General features: G+C 48.4%; 1 protein-coding gene across 1 annotated transcript; it reads left to right on the top strand.

Moving 5' to 3' along the window:
• The first annotated feature begins 1,860 nt into the window (after window positions 1–1,860).
• On the top strand, window positions 1,861–13,854 carry LOC110579466 (signal-regulatory protein beta-1-like). Its single transcript, XM_044919031.1, has 7 exons — window positions 1,861–1,977; window positions 4,044–4,397; window positions 6,861–7,181; window positions 7,773–8,157; window positions 12,711–12,769; window positions 13,147–13,254; window positions 13,769–13,854. The coding sequence occupies exons 1-7, from the start codon at window positions 1,908–1,910 to the stop codon at window positions 13,786–13,788; spliced, it is 1,317 nt and encodes a 438-aa protein (XP_044774966.1). The 5' UTR covers window positions 1,861–1,907; the 3' UTR covers window positions 13,789–13,854.
• The last annotated feature ends 6,001 nt before the right edge of the window (window positions 13,855–19,855 follow it).

The raw sequence follows: 19,855 nt of genomic DNA, 5'->3' as shown, positions 1-19,855 counted from the left end.
ACTCGGACTAGTGCTCATACTATGGACAGTCTCTTCTGCGTAACTCATAACATCAGTCAACTCACCTAGATTAGTTTTTACCTTCATTAAAGTTGCATATGCACTCGCTTCAACAGGCAAATAGTTCTATACCTTCTATATATGAAAACTGGAATCTCTCTACCTCCCTCTATTTTCCACCTCTCAGGGGAAACAGTTTTCCACTCTTCTAATTAATTAATTTTTTTAAAATGTTTTATTTATTTATTCATGAGAGTCAGAGAGAGAGAGAGAGGCAGGGCAGAGGGAGAAGCAGGCTCCCCGCCTAGCAGGGAGCCCGAAGCGGGACTCGATCCCAGGACTCCAGGATCATGACCTGAGCCGAAGGCAGACGCTTAACGACTGAGCCACCCAGGTGCCCCTAATTGATTATTTTTAACTGAATCTTGTAGATGTTACAGCCAGATCTCATATAGCATCTTATATTATCACTTCTTGATCTCACCCGTAGGCATTATTCACTGACTTCCCCCTCCAGATGATGGGGATACAGTGCTCTGTTACTCCAGACCCCACCACTACACGTGCACATTTCTACCCCACTACCTGAATATTTTAATTTTAGCTAATGTCATAGTCAGTGTCCACATTATAATGGCAAGAACATCGTGCTTTATAACTCAATCTTGTAACATTCCCAGCTTTTGTTTGCATCCATCTGCTGACGTGTATTTTGGGTAACCACCACCATATTCAGGGTACAGAACAGTTTCATGGCTGCAGAGCTTACCCTTGTGCTGGCCTCTCTTAGTGACAGCCAGCCCCACCACCCAAACCTCTGGCACATGCCAATCTGTTCTCTATGACTTCGAGAATGTCATGGAAGTGGAGTCACACAGTACGGACATTTTGAGAGTGGTTTTGTTCACTCCACATGATGCTTTTGGAAACTTACAAGCTGTGCACATGTAGATAAGTTATTCCTTTTTATTGCTGAGCAGTATTTCCTGGTAGAAATGCACCACAGTTTGTTCAAACATTCACTTATTACTGTACATTTTGCTTGTTTCTAGTCTTTTGCCATTACAAAGAAAGCTGCTCTAAACATTCACAAACAAGTTTTCATGAGGATGCAGTCTTCCTATCTCTCAGACAAGTGCCTGGGAGTGTGATTTTGGGGACATATAACCCACTTCCTCTCCCGAAAAAGAGAAGAAATGATGTAAGCACATACAACTTCTTCTTTTTTATAGATTAAAGTGATCTCTACACCCAACCTGGGGCCCGAACCCACGACCACAAGATCAAAAGTCACATGCTCCACCGATGAGCCAGCCAGGTGCCCTAAGCACATACAACTTCAGAGGTCCACCTGCACTGTGCATTGGGATGAAGTTTCACCAGTTACATCAATAAAAGGTTGGAATAGGGAGTCATTTCTGTGTTTTACAGACCCTGGCGTACCTTCTTTCCTCCAGCTGAGTAGCTCTTGGTGGAGGCTGGTGCAGAATGAGGTCACATGCCAGCCACCCCCAATTGTCCAGAGCTCGGGTGGTGGGACACAGGACCAACTGCAGATGTTTCTTGGCCTGGGGCTCCCAAGTGTGCAATGGCCAAGAAGACCTCAAGATGAGGGGAGGGGCACAGTGCACAGAGTAGAGGCCCCAGGTGGGCAGGAAGCATCATTTCTGCTAGGTCTGTTCATGCTCTCTAAAACGTAAGAAGAGGCCTTTCTCACCATGTGAGGCCCTCTCTGCCTGGCTTCTCTTTCACAATCCAGAAGCAGATTGCTGCCTCACAGCCGTGTCACTGCATCATAGATGCTTCCTCTTATATCACAGGAGGGCGAGCTATTCGTCCCCACAGAACAGAGGCCCCATCTTCCCAGCACACACGTTTGCACAGAACAGGGTCCTCAGGCCTCCACAATGTTGGCCTCTGGCTCCGGACCCCGTCCTCCTCCTTACCTGCTGCTGACTCTGCTGTTGGGACTCATAGGTGAGCATTGCCTTGGGGAGACTCCTCATTCCCTGCCCCCTCAACCTTCCCCTGCCCCTGGACATTAAGGCCTCCAGGTAAGCACAAGTGTGCTACCCAGACCCTCCACAGAAGGCCAAGGACTGAGTGTCATCTGAGAGCATGAAGTCAGGGATCTGAGCATTTGTCTATGGATCCATCACCTGCAGTTAGTTATCGGATACAGCAATCTGTGGAAGAGAGGGGAAAATGAAACAAGACGAAACCGGAGAGGAAGACAAATCATAAGAGACTCTTAATCTCAGGAAACAAATTGAGGGTTGCTGGAGTGGAAGGGGGTGGGAGGGGTGGGGTGGCTGGGTGATGGACACTGGGGAGGGTATGTGCTATGGTGAGCGCTGTGAATTGTGTAAGACTGATGAATCACAGACTTGTACCCCTGAAACAAATAATACACCATATGTTAATTAAAAAAAAGAAAAGAAAAGACAGTGCTGCTGGATACAAAAATGAGAGAATCTTCAGGGTGGGATGTATTTAAATAGGTAACCTGAGTGGCCATTGCTGATAATGGAGATTTATGCAAATATTATAAGAAGGTGGGGGAGTGAGCCATGTATTTTCTGGAGGAAGAGACTTCCTGAACATCATGGGAACAGCATGAGAGTAGAATCCTCCTTCTCTGTTTAAGGATTTGAGCTTTTACTCTAAGTCAAATGTTTACAACTGCAAGGTTTTGAAGACATAACTGACATGATCCAGCATGAGGTGTTTTTTTTTCAGTTAAGTTTGTTGGTTTCATTAAGATAGACATGTCCTTCAAGTTATCAGCACTAAATGTGAAACTCCCGTTCCATCGAGGTCCACCAAAGGCCAAACAAGCTCATATTATCTGTGTTGCAATTTGCCAGCAAAAAGATGACTTGAAATGATGGTTAAACTCGTCTAGTTTTGAATTATTCTAGCATTTGGTTGAGAAGAGACTACCACAGAACATAGATAAAAACAGCTAGATCATTTAAGAGCTCATTGCACTCATAGCAACAGGGAAAAGCAGTTTTAACCAAGATAGCAATCAAGAGAGGAAGGGGAAAGAGGTCAGATTATGGGTGCATGCAGAGAGGAGCTAACAGGATTTCCTAATGCATAGGATTTGGGGTGGGAAAGAAAAGCTCCAAGGGTTTGGGACCTGAGCGTCTGGGAAAATAAGGTGCCTCAGCTGAGATGTACAAGAATGTGGCAGAAATTGAGGGGTTGAGTATGGGACATGTTGACTGTGACAGACTTATTTCTAGCTAAGAAAAATGTCAATGGCTGGTTGGACACACAAATCATAGTTCAGGGGCACGGCCTGGGCCAGAGATGGAAATAGGGGGATTATAGATACACTGATGAAAGAGTTTTCACCTTTCCCTGGCTCCTCTTGACCCTCTGGTCCTCTTCATTCTTCCCTCCCATATTACCTCCATTTCTCCCTCCATGGTGCATTCCTATTTCTTCCCATTTTGTCTTAGCAGTTCAGCTTGCCGACCCCAATCTTCTTCTCCAGACTTAGAAACCAAAGTACCTGATGTTCTTGGCACACCCAAGACCTGCCTGTAATAGCACGTGCCCTCCTTAGGAGGCAAGTTTGGTTGCAAATACTGTTAAGTGCATGGGTTCACTCTGCAAGGGTGAACCACAGATTTTCTCCCTGAGTAGTAGTTAAGAAATGGAAAAGAACACTGGGTGTATGAGTCGTGCCACAGCAGGACTTAAATCCCTGCCTGGTTTTTAGGACACTTGGTAAGCAGGAATGATTTCATATTTCTTGATGTCTCCAGGCACTAGCTAGTCACTTAAGCAGGAAATCCAACTGCAAAGTCAAACCTGATCGGTGCCACATCACTGAGTGTCTCCGTGTCTTCATCCTCATTTGTGATACGGTCTCACGTTACAGGCTCGTGGTGAGGGCTGCATGCCACGTACATGCAACGTGCCTAGGTCAAGGCCCGCTCACGGTGCGCACTCACTCGCTGAGCTTTTGTGGATACACACGTGAGGAGACACCCAGGATCACGTCAGGATGATCTTTGTTTTCCCTCCAGGTGTGGCAGGTGAGGCGGAGCTGCAGGTGATCCAGCCTGAGAAGTCAGTGTCTGTCGCAGCCGGACAGACAGCCACTCTGCGCTGCAGTCTGACCTCCCTGCTCCCCCTTGGGCCGGTTGAGTGGTTCAGGGGAACAGGGTCAGCCCGCGAGTTAATCTTCAGTTTCAGAGGAGGCCACTACCCCCGAGTGACAAATGTTTCAGATGTCACAAGGAGAAACACCACGGACTTTTCCATCCGCATCAGTAACATCACCCCAGCAGACACCGGAACCTACTACTGTGTGAAGTTCCAGAAAGGGACCCCTGATGTGGAGTTTAAGTCTGGACCAGGCACTCAACTCATAGTGAGCGGTGAGTATGGCCGGGGGCTCCTTTGTCCCCTGGTTGTGACAACAAGTCAATAAGAATGCCCTCTATTGTCTGAGCAACAGCTAAGGATCAGGTTCTGAGGTGGGTGCCCCTGACTTCAGCCCCTTCCAGAGATCCGGGAGTTGAGGCCTGGGGAGGTCATGCTATTTGTTCAAGGTCACAGGGCTGGAAAACAGTGGGAAAATCTAGAACTCCAGTCTACCGGCCTCACAGCTCTTCCCTTTTCCAATCCTGAGCAGCCCTCTTGTCCAGGAATGAGGGACTAAGAGTCTGAGTGACTTGCTCAGTCGTATGGCCCAATGTTACTCTTGCCTCCAGAGAGTGCTCCCCTCCATGTGGCTGACTCTTCTCTACTCAGCACTTACTGAGCACCTGCTGTGTGCAGGCTCCGCTCTGGGTGCTGGGGAAGCAGCAGGGAACAAAACAGACAAGGGCTCCTCTCTCAGGAAGCTTACATTCCCTTCCTTTCCCGTGGACCAAGGCACTCAGGGCAGGGAGGTGGGACAATGTGTTTCTTTCTCTCAGCTTCAGAAGAATCACAGTGAGAAGAGACACAGGCTCACTGTTTACTCTGAGAGCCCAGGTTGGAGAAGATGCCAGAGGTTGGGCATTTGCTCTGGGTCCGTCCAGAAAAGCTCCATGCAATTCCGGGACTGACTCACATAATAGCGACTGAATCTCCCCACAGCCCGTGGACAGAGGCATGAAGGTGGCTGTATCCTGACTGGGCAGGTGTTACAGAAGTTGCCAGTGGTACTTCCCATGCCTGGGCACCAGCACTAGTACGTGGCTCCACCACCAGGCAGATCTGTGCCTCCTAGGAGAACACTCCTTCCTCCTCCCCAAGCTGCCCACACAGGTGATGCCCTGGATGAGAATGGATGGAGTCAGAAGGGACCATCTCAGCCCCTTTTACAGATGAGGACACTGAGGCTCAGCAGATCTGGCCTGAGCAGGGAAGGGAACCACAGCCTGGCTCACAGCCCTGCTCTCTGCACACTCACTGTGCTGGCCAAAGTGGGAGAAAGTTCCAACCCTGTCCTTGAAACTCTTGTAAATCTTGTTCTCTTTTTCAGCAGTAAGCATTAAGAAAACTCACAGGGAGAGGTGGGCTAGCTTTGCACCCCCAGATCAGACAGACATGCAAACATCTTGTAAAGTGTTGAGCCTGTTCCTGGAGGGCATGGCTCCTCACATGTAAGAGCATCAGGAGTCTTTCCCTGTTGTGTGGTGTTGATCCTTCACTGAGCAGCCTGGGCCAGGAACCTGGACAGAACAGAGGGTCCCCACAAACCCAACAACACTGGGCACCGCATTCCTGGTTCTGCAGACTGAAGATGACTGGGAGGCACATCCTGGAGGGTGTTTGGGGTCCCCTCACCTAAAGTGCATATTCTAGACTCAGCTGTCAGGACCCCACGTCTTCCCTCTGTTGTAACCGAGTCATCAGGTCTGGGCACCCCGAGGGACCCCTCCCCATAAGTGCTTGCAGTGGAGAATCTCAGAGGGAATAGGAGGGTGGCGGGCACTGTCAGGCTGGAGAAGGTGAGACACTTGCTCTGTTGTGCATGAAACAGTTGGTGGCCACAGGAAGTCCCCTGGGAGGCAGTGAGGAGTGAGGAGCAGCCCCTTTGTAACTGGACCAAAGTGGGTTGGCTCCTCGGTGAGGTAGAGACAGAGACTACCCAGGGGGAGCGCTGGTACCCACAAAGTTGTCTTTATTTGAACAGATAAGGGATCACAGGGAATAATTTCCAAAGCCATGATGCTAAACAAGGGCAAGCAGGCTCTATTGATTAGGGTTGAGACGAATATTCCGAGGGGGATTTTAACACTATAATGAGGTGGAGGTTACTGTCAGCCATTTTCTGATTCATCTGCTCCTTTCCATCTGCATTTCAGTGATAAATTCTAAGCAAAACCGCTTGCATTCCCTTACTTGCCCCTCCCTGCAACCCCGGGAAGGAGAAAGGCATGCTGTCCCATGTCACAGAGGAAGAGCCACGTGGTGCCACGGCCACCCCTCCCGTGGACTGGCCAGCCTGGTCCCGGATTCCATGGGGGTCCCGCCGCACCCCTGCTTCCCCTGCACGGACTGCTGCACAGCCTCTCTGAACTCAGTGAGGTTTGCAGGGAGGCGGCTAGGATGGTTGATACCAAGAGTGAGACCCAACAGGAATGTCGTTCCGGTGCCCAGATCGGTGGGAAGTCACCTGGCAGAGGCGAGAAGGGGGACTTGAACTCAGGCCTGGACCTGCACCTGGGCCCTGCTCCCCGACTCAGAGTTCAGCTCTGGAGCCTCGGGTCCTCCTCTGTGGGATGAGGAGATGACACGGCCCTCCCCACGCTATCAGAAGGGCGGAGGGTTCTCCACAGTGTCACATGCGTATCCTTGGTGCTGATGACCACAGTCATGCTTACTGTTCATAAATGCTCCTCTTGTAGCCAAACCCTCTCCCCCCGTGGTGTCGGGTCCCATGGCCAGGGCCTCGCCTGAGCAGACAGTGAACTTCACCTGCAACTTCCATGGCTTCTCCCCCAGAAGCATCACCCTGAGATGGTTCAAAAACGGGAATGAGCTGGCAGCCTCCCAGACCACCGTGGACCCAGAGGGAAGCAGCACTTCCTACAGCGTCTCCAGCACAACCAGGCTGGTGCTGGCGCCAGGGGACGTTCGCTCCCAGGTCATCTGCGAGGTGACCCACGTGACCCTGCAGGGGGGCCCTCCTCTTCGTGGGACTGCCAACTTGTCTGAGGTCCTCCGAGGTAGATGCCCCTCACCCCCAGCCCAAGCCCGGGTCTGGCCCCCAAGTCTCCGAGCCTGCCCCTCCCCCCACTCTCTGCCCCAGGCGGTCCATTGCCTGGAGTCTGACTCCCGACAGACCCTCCCAGTCACCCTGCACCTAGGTGTACGGTCCCCTCCTATGGTTTTTCATGGCAGCTGGGGGGTGAACACCTATCATGTGCCAAGCACTGTGCTGGGTAGGTCATTTAATTTACCATAGCAATTCCAATTATTGAGCACCTGCTGTAATCCACGCCACCGTGTGCTTGGTGATGTCATTTATTTTGCTGATTATTCTATTCCCGCTGCATGCCACGGGCTGAGTATCTTGATTTCACTCATTCTTACCCTAATAGGAGCTACCAGTCCTTGAGCACCTACTGTGTGCTGGGCACTGTGCTTAGGGATTTCATTCATATGCAAAGACTACCCTGAGAGTGTGAGCACCAGCTGCATGCCTAGCCCTGTTCTGGATGATTCCCTTGCTGTGTGGGGGGAGCTAAGTTCTCGAGCCCCTCCCCCGTGATCTGTCTGTTCCATGAGGTCAGAGCTTCTGCTCTGTGCTCTTTCAGTTCCGCCCACCTTGGAGGTTTCCCAGGAACCCGTGGCAGGGGACCAGGTGAAGGTCACTTGCCAAGTGAAGAAGTTCTACCCCCAGCGCCTACAGCTGACCTGGCTGGAGAACGGAAACGTGTCCCGAACAGAAATGGCCTCGACGGCCTCGACGGCCTCGAACCTCATAGAGAACAAGGATGGGACGTTTAACTGGACGAGCTGGCTCCTGGTGAACTCATCCGCCCACAGGGAAGATGTGGTGTTTACCTGCCAGGTGCAGCATGACGGGCTACCCGCGGTCACCAAAAACCATACCCTTGTGGCCTCTGCCCACCAAAAGGACCAGGGTGAGACCTCAGTGATCCTGTTCCTAGCATCCTGCCCCTGCTCCCTCACCAGACAGTGATTAAGTCACCACGTCTGGCCAGCCACCCCCTCCTCCTGTTCTTTCTCACCCGAGCATGGTCTCTATCCCTTCTAGATCTTCCCATCCTCACCCCAGCAAATGTACGTACCTGCCACTCTGAAATTCTGGAAGGGATCCTGAGGACCTAGAGGTTTGAGTCTTGACCAGGCTCCCGGGTGACCGTGTGTGGTCACACCTGGGGTCTCCTTTCTCCCCTTATTTGTGACAGCAGACTGGCGATATTCATGATCATTCCCAGCACACTTACTTTATGCCAATTCCAGTTCATTGCAGGTCTCCCTTCCTGCTTAACCAACCCTGTGACCTGGAATTTTACAGAAGGGACTCAGGGAGCAATGAGGGACAGATGGTGATGATATCCTGCCCTTAGGCCAGTTGCTGAGCTAAGCTAGTCTAGGGAAACTTGAGTCCCTGAAGACGGACCAGCAACCTGTACAAAAAAAACAAAAACAAACAAACAAACAAAGCATGTGTTAATTATAGCAGCAGGGCATTGTCCCAAGGAACTATGGAGTCCCCTTTCTACAACCAAAACATTCCTTATTTCTCTCTCATGTAACATCAGGAGGAGGTCGAGCCAGGTTTCCAGGAGTCTTTGTTCCAGAAGTTCTTTCAAAGGCCCATGTCTTTCTAACATGCCCTATGACATTGTCCTCATAGCTGGGTCAACACTGGGTCAACAAGTGTTCCTGTCCCTGCTGGCTGGGACAACAGAGAGGGGAAGGCGAAAATGAAGGATTTCTCTTAAAACTAGGGGTATGTAGAAGTTGCATAATTGTGTCTAATAATGGCTTAGTCATGGATGCACTTCCAGTTTCAAATGGAGTCGACAATTGTGTGGTCATGTGATTAATGACATTATTTTTTCTATAAAACCAATACTATCACACTCTTCGTAAAATTAAGAATAATTCCTAACATCATCTAAAATGGAGTATAGATTCCAATTTTTCAAAGCTGCTTCTATTAACTTTATTTTGTGGACCTAACTTGGTTTTAATTCACCTGTAAGGGCTTAAAAGAATTTTCCTGTGAAACACCTGCATCTCCACCATTCTTTCTTTTGATTTGAAAAGAATCTGAACAGCTAGGGCTACTCAAATTCTTCATTTCATATTGGATGCCTGTGGTAAGCTGTGCTTTTGAGAAATGTGGTCCTTTTTCTCTGAATTGTCAAATCTCTGCACATAGAGATGCTCATAATATTACCTGGTTATCCTTCTGATGGCTGCAGAGTGTTCAGTGATATCCCATTTCATTCCTGATTTTGGAAATGTGCCAGTTCTCATTTTTTTCATCGTCACAACTGCTAGAAGTTTCTCAAATTTATCAATCTTTTCAAAGAACCCACTTTTGTTTCAGTGATTTTCTCTATTGTTTGTTTTTAATTTCTGTGCTTTTTCTCCTCTTTTTTATTTCCTTCTGCTTCCTTTGGGTTTATTTTGCTCCTCTTCACTTTTTGAAATGGGATCAAAGGTTATTGAATGTAGACTTTTCTTTGTTCACATGCCATGACTGGGCCTCCTTCTGTGCTTGGGGAGTCAGGAGTGTGGAGCTAGGATACCTAGTGTGTGTTCTTCCTCCAGTATGGAAGTATCTAGCCCACCTGCCTTCCTCTTCCACCTTTCAGATTCCTCCATGCTTGGACCGCATGTGATTTCCAGGGGGCAGGCTTGTTCTGTGCCAGGAGAGCAGGAAGAGATGAGTCCACACATTCTCCTATGGACCAGTTTGGGTTTGGTGTTTAGTCTTTGGTCTTTCACTGGGGCTCAGGCCATAGCCATTACTTCTGGTGCTTCCAGGATGTCTGAACTAGGAATCTTCCAGTGTGCTAAGGCTGAGAATAGATTTTAGGGTTGTCTGGGTTGGCAGCGGGAGCTATGTGCAGGATGCCTATGTGATCCTGCTGTGCCAGGATGCCACAGCCTCCCCTGGGCGTCCCAGGGCTCCAACCACTGCCATCCCTTCTGGATCCAGTGGGTCTGGCATAATGACGCACATCTTTTTCTACATGTTTATGGTATTGAGGTATTTCACAATACTTCTAGCCTAAAAGAGCTCCCTTCTCTCAGTATAGCATGACCACGTATGTTACTGGGACTTGGGGATGGTTGGGGATGGGGATGGTTTGGACCCTGGGAGAGAGGCTCTGAGTCCTCTGATCTTTCTGGTTCTTCTTTCAGGACCCCAAGTTTGCCTCCTCCATTTTTCCTTCTCCCCCTCACCACTCAACTTTGAAACAGCATCTCTTCCTTCCTTTTTCCTTTTACCCCTGAAGTCATGCATTCTAAACCGTGCCTGTCCCTTTTATTCACACCTATCTTTTTAAAACTTCCCTGCCTCCTTGTATTAAGTTCCTCTTGCTGCTGTAATAATTAGGACACGCTTAGTGGCTTAAAACAACGCACATTTTTCCTTCCATTTCTAGACAAGAAAGTCCTAAATGGGGTAGCACGACCGGGTTCCTTCTAGGGACTCTGGGGGAGAGTGTGTGTCCTTGCTGCTCCAGCTCCTAGAGGCAGCCCCACCCCTTGGCCAAGGGCCCCGCACCCTCCGACCTCTGCTGTGATCATCATGCCTCCGGCTCCCACTGGCCTGCCTCCCTCCTTCCCTGGGAAGGGTCTCTGTGATTAAATTGGCTCCACTCCGAAAGTCCAGGATAATGACCCACTCTAGACCCTAGCTAATTACCATGCAGGCTCTCCTGCCATGTAAGGTACCATATAGTCAGACTCTGGGGGTCCTGGGCCAACTCCCTTTAGTCAGGCATACCTTGAAACCCCTTCCTATGATCTGTGTCCTGATCTTCAGGACACGTTTCCAAATTTTCTCAATTAAACTTGATTTAATATTGGCGGTGAGATTTCCAAATAACTGTCAGGCTCCTTGGCTACCTGCCCTTGTCTGTTTCTCCTGCCCTTTCCTGTGGTTGGTGAAGGTGGGAGGGGAATGGCATAAGGGATGTGCATTTGGATTTGGAGATTATTCTCTTTTGTCTATCAGAGATTTTGCAGTTTGGGCATTGATCTCCAAGGACTAGTGAGAGCCAGTTTTCCATAGAATTGACTGTCCTTTTATTGTTTTTCCTCTGGGTTGAGAGGCCGTATTTGGAGATGAGTAGCTAAGCTGTGTGTTGTCCTCAGCAGCCCATTAGTGCCCAGAGGGCTTTGAAAGCCTTGGCCCCAGTGTCCCTATCCCACATCTCAGAATCGATCTCCCATATTTCCCCATCAGGGCCCTATTCTGGTAGAGCAGGTGCAGTGTAGCTGAGAATTCAGTCCTCTCTGTAGCACTGATACTTTATGATTATGTTGGACCCAACTGTGTCCTCGGCTTTTTCTGCCCTCCCGTCTAGGAGGTAACAGTCTGCACTGTTGCCCCTCAAGTCCTCTGACTTTCATACATAACCTTTCATGTGAGATCAGTCTTCACTTTGCATTGTCTTTCTCGGAAGGATTAATGCCCAGCAACAGCCACCCAAACCGTACTTCTTATACTTACCAACTCATTTTCAGAATGCCAAGGTACGTCACTCCTCTGCTTACACCATTGCAGGTCACCGTGGTGAGGTTTCAGCAGAGACAAGAGCAGGGCAATCTGGCACCTCTCTGCTCTACCTCCTCCCTGGGCTGGGGGCCTCTTGGCCAGCCAACTGATAAAGACCCGGCTCCAGATATGCCCATTAGAGCTGGCTTTCTGGACCCCACCCAGACAAACTCCACACATCAGGTGACTCGGGAAGCAGACTCTCAGATGATATGAGAAGGGGGAAAGCTCACTGTGGAGCAGTGTGTGATCCACATGTGTGAGAGGGGGATGGAGGCAGAATTGGCAAAGGGAGATGTTGAACACAGTGCAGCCCAGCAAGACTCAACCTTGGACAGAGAGCTGGGGAGCCGATGCTCTTCGTGAGTTGTTTTAAATGGAGAAGATTGGCTAAGCCTCTGTACCCCCGCTTCTTCCAGCCCTCTACTGTAGGTTGCCTTCTAGAAGCAGGTGCAAACATGGGCAATACAGCTCTTTCAACTGAGAGAAAGTCCGGGGGCCCACCCAGCTGAGACCTGCCATCCTCCAGCACGCCAAGGGCAAATGTGGCGAGGTCTCTTCTCCTTCCTTTAAGATTACTCCATATATTTCAAATTTTATTTGAATTTCTTTATTGAAATATAAAAGCAAAAATGGGTCATTGCAGAAAGTCAAAGGATCTGAAGGTGTATTTACAGATCCAACCTCTATATCCAACAAACGATGATGTCAGCTGATATTGGCACTGGGGTCCAGGTGGGCTGGATGGTGTTTGAAACGCTCCTGAGCATTAGACCCCATTTCCTTGTCTCCCCACGGTGTTGTCCAGGCAGCAGGCCTCCTGAGGTCAGGTCATCCTGGGACCTCCCTCCTCACCTCTGTACATGGAGTCTTTAAGCCCTGTGCATGGAGCAAAGCAGGGCAGCCTTGCCCCTCACTGACCATGACGCCATCTGTTCTCACTCCACTTGAGGCCAGGCTGACATTTGTCCCTATTCCCCAGAGAGTTTGGATTTGTCCTGGTCCAAAGACAAGGTCTCAGAGTCATCCTACAGGACAGCAGTGAGCGATTTCCCTGGGTCTGCACCACCTCATCTTTTGGCCCTCTGTAAACTATGAGCCTGTTCCCTCATCAGAAAGAGCGTATACAACCTGCCCTATGGGTGTGAGGACCAATTCAGTAAACCAAACTTACACGTTACTGAGTGCTCATTCTCCCCCACCTCTTCCCTCAAGAAGGACACCTGGCAGTAAGAAAGGGGTGAGTGAGATGAAGAACTTCTTGCCCCAAATCTGCCTTGAGCCTGAGTGCAGGGGAAGAGATTCATGAGCTTCAGAGCATTGATAAGCTTGAGTTGCTTCAGAGAGAGTACGTGGAGGCCCCAGGGAATGGACTCCTGGGTCCCCCTCTCATGGTGCCTGTGTCCATTCTTTTCCAGACCCAAGGCTATCTACTCCACTCCTGGTGGCTGTCACCCTGGGCCCAAAGCTGCTGCTGCTCATCACTGTCTCTGCCATCTATGCCCACAAGAAGCAAGGGCCTGCCTGTAAGCTGTGGGTCAGGGAGGACAGGCCAAGGTCAGTCCCAGAGGGAGCAAGGTCAGGAAAAGGGGCAGACCACAGGTCACACAAGGGGTCAGGGCCCGACTGGAGTAAAGAGCATGTGACACACCTCCCTTGATACCCTCAGGAGTCTCAGGGATCCCAACTTCCTGAGATGTGTGTTGGGGGGAGACTTTAGCCTATAAGAGGTGGGCAGGGTCAAAGACTTCAAAGACTGCACAGAGTCCTAGGAAATATGGGAAGGAAGTGGGCAGAGGGGCTGAATGAGAGGCAGCTGGGTTGGAGGAACCCTTGCAGACAATCTCTAAATTATTTGAGCACAAGGAGTCTACATCTAAGAGAATGCTGACAGGTGCCGGATGGCGGCTCTGAGGATGGCTCCTGCCTGACCCTCTGTGGGATACACTGGTGCGGATGGGAATGGGAGATCAGGCCCTAAGGGAGAAAGGTTTATGTGGCAGAGTTCTATATCAGGGGCTGCCTGTCCTCTCGCAACAGGTGTCCCAAGAGGAAAATAGCACCGAGGCTATAGGAGACACATGCGGAACATTTCTGGAATGATGAGCAGATAACCAACTGTGAACATGGGTCCCACAGGTCCTACCTTCCTCCCCTGCTACACGCCACCCTCAGACTCTGCTGCCTGCTCCATTCCCTAATGGGCCCAGCCTAAGAGAAGGAACAACTAGAAGCTTCCACAATTCTGCCCCAAAGGCCTTGCTCCCCCCTGAGACCCACCTGCCCACAGCTCCTGCTGCTCCTTCTCAGAGTCCTTGAGGCCCCAGAGCTGGGTCTTCATACCAGGTCCTCAGCAGAGGCCATGGGAACTTGCTCTGGGGACTGATGCATGGATCTCTGCCTGAAATGTGAGAAACAAGTCACATCTACCCAGACCAGGTATCTCTCATCCATCTCCTGGGGACCATGGCCATGAACTACACACTCATGTCCATGTTCTCAGGAGTTATTCCTGCCAAGCCCCAGCCTCCCCAGCCTTGGTGAGGTTCTCCATTGGGTCTTAAATAGAATGCATCCCAACCTGGTTTGCAGAGGAGAAATGATTCTCCTTCTTTGCCTACATGTGCTACTCACAGTCCCGGAGGGAAGATTCACTCCTCCCTGTGATGGGACGACTGCTCTTCTGTCCCCTTCATCCTTCCTGACCCCACTGCTCATGTATTCTAGTTGGCAGTCCAGAAGCCTGGAGCCATCCTTAGAATTCTTTCTTTATATCCCACATTCAAGTCTGCCTTCAGAATGCTGTGTTCAGTGGTGAGATGGTAAACATGAAACAATCCACTCTCAGAAAGGAAAAGAAGCCTGACTGGTGGTGCTTGTGGACTTCTGTGGTGTCAACACTCCCAATGTGACCAATTACAAGCTAACAGTGTTTAACAACTCACTTGCAAAATTCCTGAAAAGCCTCTCAGAAGTGAGTGCAAGGCTCCTCCCACACCCCAGTGAGCTCCACCCAGAATCTGCACACTGCTCACTCCCAGGGCTGCTCCCTGGTCTCAGCCACCAGCATCCCTTCCTGGACCATTGCTTTTTCTCTAACAGGCTCTCCAGTTTCAGCCACAGTGATTCTATGGAAATGGAAGTCAAACTGTGTCTCTCCTCTGCTTCTTCCCCCTACGAACCTGCATGGCTCATCTCTCCCTCTTTCAAGCTCTGCTGACATGTCACTTTATTAAAAGTCCCTTCCATAAACCACCCTACATAAAATATCAGTTCCTCTCTCTCACTCTCTGTTCCCACAGCTCATAACCTAATTAGATTGTTTCCCTAGAACTTATGATTAGCTGACATGATAAGTGGAGGCAGTTTTCACTTTGCACAATAGTGCAGGACAGAACAATGATGGTGTAGCTGAAACCATGCAAAGTGATCTCAACAATCAGTGGGAGTTAACAATTTTTCTATGACTTTTAAAAACTTTTTTTCAAAACACAAAAACTCTCCAACTGTCAATTATGAATGTATAGGAAAAAAAAACCAATAGAACCATTATTTATTTGGTGTACTGTCATCTCAAATATTAGAAACACGGAAAAGGGAAGCATTTAATTTTTTTGTAAAGACTCATCAAGAATAGTTTGCACAGTGCTTACCTTCTTCTGATCGCAATGTTGACCATATAGACCAGCATCTGAATTACCTCACTCCAGTCTCAAATAGGATCAGCATCCAACATTCCATCCCTTGCACTTTCAATGTTGTGAAACCCTTACAATATTAATTTGAATATTTCTGGTGTCACATCCTCTGGGACAGTTTCACCCTCCCTCCCCATCTTGTTCTCCAGTGATGTGGTAAGATTGCCTCACTCTGCTCCTGTGGCTGCATATCCACAATCTGGGGACCAGAATCCCAGTCACCATTCCCATGGCAGCTATGCCTTCATGAGCCCCACTCACATTCAGTTTGAACTTCACCTCCAGTCTCATCTCTTCTCATTTCTACATCACACTTTCAGCTTTGTGCCAAGTCCCTTTTGCCACTATTCACTTTTGTACAATGTCACCTGGGTTCCTCGCTGGGAGACCAGGAGACAACACAACCACCTGCATTGCTGTCTGTGGGAAAGTGAGTAACGGAGTCACAGAGAACCACCACTACAGGCTTTGAAAGATGTGATGCTTACTTATGGGGATGAGCACCCGTTAGTCGTATAGGGATTGGTGGCCTGAAGAAGAGCTGGCGGCAAAGTTTGTACTTCATGCAATTGCTCATGGAAAATTCCTCATGGTAAATGAAACTGGAATCACGTGTTGGGGGACTGATGTTATTTAACTGACCTATGGCAACTAAATTCGTGCACATCAACACCATGCAAACTGAGAACTGCCGGTTGTGTGTGCTTGTCTCTTCCTCAAATAGGATGTGGACTCTGACAGAGAAGGGACTGTCTGTGTCCTCAGTTGTCAGAACAATGACAGCCATGAGTTTGGCCATCATATTTTTAAAAAATAAATTGGGGAATACTTCATTGAAAACATCAGTTTCTACCAGATGTTGGATATTAAAATACCATTTCACTTCGTTCAAAGCTGGTACATGTACCTAAAACCGTTTCATTAAATACTACTCTCACTTCTTTGTGTTTAAAAGTTCTATCAGAAATTCATATGCTCCAGAAAGTAAGCAAGTGGATTTTCAAAAAATGAAACAATAGCCCACTGATTGGAGTCTGTCAAACAGATACAGGAACCTCCTGGAAGAGCTCCCATTGGCCAAAGTGCAAGAGTTTGAGCAACAAATAAGTGATGTCTGGTTCTGCTCTGGTCTGAATGTTCTTGTCCCCACAAAATTCAAGTGTGAGAATCCTCAAGCCCACGTGATGGTGTTAGCAGGTGTGGCCTCCAGAAGGTGAGGGAGGCATGAGTGCTCCACTCTCATGAGTGGGATGAGCCCCTAGAGAAGAGGCCCCCCAGGGTTTCCCAGTCACTTTGGCCACATGAGGACACAAGGAGAAATCTGTAGATGGCCCTTTCCCAACCGGGCTGGCTCCATGATTTGAGACTCCAGCCTCTACAACTATGAGCAAGAACTTTCTTTTTTTTTTTTTTTTTTTTTTTTTTAAAGATTTTATTTATTTATTTGAGAGAGCGAGAATGAGAGAGAGTACATGAGAGGGGGGAGGGTCAGAGAGAGAAGCAGGCTCCTCGCCGAGCAGGGAGCCCGATGCGGGACTCGATCCGGGACTCCAGGATCATGACCTGAGCCGAAGGCAGTCGCTTAACCAACTGAGCCACCCAGGCGCCCCAAGAACTTTCTTTTGATTATTAGCCACCCAGTCCGGGATACTTTGTTGTAACTGCATGAATGTCTAAGACTGATTATAACGACTCACGTAAAATAAATATCTTTGAGCCCTTATATATTGATATAAATTAATAACTGAATAAATTAATAAATTGAGAAGAGAAAATGTCCTGTGCAGAAAAGTCCCAAATGATGTATGTGGATACTTCACTTAAGGAGGGGATCCTAACTGACCACTCCTGGAGTGTAGGCACTTGTGGTGACTCCCCTCCAAAGAGGACAGAATGGAAAGGAGGGAAAAAAAGTAACTACAGAGGGGACACCTGACAAATATAGTGCAGCCAGGTGATCACGAGTTCACCAACAATCATAAACCACTGCCACAGTGTGTATCCTGGATTAATGTGATGAAAGCGGTACTTTTCCTCTGTGACCTTCCTCCCCAAACCCATCACCGCAGTCTGCTTATGAGATAAGGATCCTACAGATTGCAATGAGGCACATTCCACGATATAGGGGAGCAGCAGTCCTCAAAACTGTCAGGCCATCACAAGCCAGGAATGTCTGAGAAGCTGTCACAGCTGAGAGGAGCCTAAAGAGACAGGACAAGTAAATGTAATGTGGTATCCTGCATGGAATTCTGGAAGAGAAAGGGACATGGGGTAAAAACTAAGGAAATCCTTTTCAGGACTGAATTTATTTCTCCAAAGTTCAAATGTTGAAATCTGAAATCCAGCGTGATGGGATTTGGAGGTGGGGTCTTTGCAGATAATGAGGTCATGAGGGTGGAGTCCTCAGGAATGGGATCATTGTCCTCACAAAAAGAGACTAGCCAGCCAGCTCACCCCATCCACCATGCGAGAATACAAGTAGTTGGCGGTCTGCAATTGTAAAGAGCGTTCTCATCACAATCCAAGCATCCTGGCACCCTGATTTCAGACTTCCAGCCTCTGGGACCTTGCGAACTAAGTTCCTGTTGTTTCAAGGCATCTGGTTTATGGTGTTTTATTATACCAGCCCAAGCTAAGACAAAATCTAAATAAACTATGGATTTTGGTTAATAAAGATGTACCAATATTGGTTCATTAACTAGAACAGATGCACCAAATTACTGTAAGATGCCAATAAGAGAGAAAACTGTATTCAGCTATATACTGGAACTCTATACTATTGTCCCAAATTTCATCTAAATGTAAAACTGTTCCAAAAAAGTAACTCTATTTAAAAAATATGTCAACATCCTGTCCTCAGCTCAATGTCTGCCTCTTATGCCCCCTTGGGGGACAATGCAAAGAAATGTGTGGTGGAGAGATTTCCGTGTTTCTATACCCAGGTTTTATGTCACTTCACAAGTCTGAGGTTCCTTCTCTTCTTTCCTCTGTCCCCTGCTAGAGCTCACTCCAGAGCCAGGCACTCAGAGATTCGTGAAGAAGCTGCTTCTTGGTCCCCCCATGATATTCATCCTAAACGTTTCCAATTAGTAAAGCCCAGGTTAGACCAAGTGGGGTCAGAGAAGCCTGGGTCCCTGGTTGAGGTGACGTAGCTTTAAGATCTCAGTGGAGGATTGCAGTTAATTCATGTCCTGAGCCCAAGGAATTGAGGTGGAAGGGGCTATGCAGAGGGTGAGGGAGGCTGTGATGCACCAGGCCTGAGCAGATGGCTCTCAGCTGTCAGCTCTCTTTGGGATGGTGTCAGCTGAGCAGAGCCACCATGCCCAAGGTCATGCCTGAGAAACTTCCACATCCAGTGGCTCATCAACATGGGGATGTAAAGGTCCAGCCTCTCACCCCAGCCCAGGACCAGTCTGAAGGAACATCTTAGCACCACAGCTCCATGGAAGATCAGCTGAGGTCTTCTTTGGGACTTCACTGCAACTCAACTTCTTCTAAACAATCCTGCTCCCTTCTCCCTTCTCCTTTCCACCATTGGATCCTAAAGCACTCCCTGAAAATGACCTGCTTGTTAATATTCATCTCAGTGACTCTTTCCCAGGGAAGCTGATGTGGAAGAGAGAGGCTGTGGTGGGTACCAGAAAAGGTGGGGATCCTTTTGTCTCTATGGGCCAAGCCAGTCATGGAAGGATGGATTATTTACACTACCACACCAGATATCATATACTACATACCAAATACATACGCCATATATAATATACCCTATACCACATATTACCTACCAATTCCATGTCATTTAAATATACCACATACCACATGCCACATGCCATATATTATATAGCACATACCATATCCCATACACCAAAGAGTTTTATATACAAGAGCAATGAAAATCAGAAAAATTGCATTCTGAAAGGCGTGTGTGTAGACCACCCTCGATGAAGTAGAAGGAAGAGCTTAAAACAGGGAAGAGAAGTGAGGTGTAGCCTATTAGGAAGTAATAGTTTTTACTCATGCAGGAGATGATGATGGAGATGGTGACATAGATTCAAGAGGTATTTAGGAGGTAAAACTAACATTACTAGGTATGGGACAGACACAAATGCACAAGTGAGGGTGTAGAACATGGGTCCCTTCTTTTCTTGACCAAATGGGCAGAGGATTGCCACATACTGAACAGCATGTAAGTGGAGAAGAGAAAGTCCGAGTGCTGCCTATGAACACAGTTTTGAGTATTTGAGCCATACAAATGAAAATTTCAAGGTTAAATTAATATATAGGTCAGCCTCCAAGTAGTGAACTCAGGATTGGAAACTAAATTTCATCTGGTTACAAAGCCGGGGCTCTTGACCATCAAGGCACTAAAAATCCCAGGCTCTGAAGAGTTTAGAGTTTCATGGGAGGTGTGAAGTCTCCGTAAGTTGGGGGG

The sequence above is a fragment of the Neomonachus schauinslandi genome, chromosome 10, assembly GCF_002201575.2.
Source record: "Neomonachus schauinslandi chromosome 10, ASM220157v2, whole genome shotgun sequence".
Taxonomy (NCBI): domain Eukaryota; kingdom Metazoa; phylum Chordata; class Mammalia; order Carnivora; family Phocidae; genus Neomonachus; species Neomonachus schauinslandi.
Note: the sequence above shows the minus strand (reverse complement) of the source record. Positions and strands in the feature narration are given on the sequence as shown.

Excerpts from the sequence above, each read along its gene's own strand:
- LOC110579466 (XM_044919031.1), top strand. The coding sequence starts at position 1,908 with ATGTTGGCCTCTGGCTCCGGACCCCGTCCTCCTCCTTACCTGCTGCTG. Across the intron at positions 4,398-6,860 it reads CACTCAACTCATAGTGAGCG|CCAAACCCTCTCCCCCCGTG; the intron begins GTGAGTATGGCC and ends CTCCTCTTGTAG. Across the intron at positions 8,158-12,710 it reads CCCTGCTCCCTCACCAGACA|AGAGTTTGGATTTGTCCTGG; the intron begins GTGATTAAGTCA and ends CCTATTCCCCAG.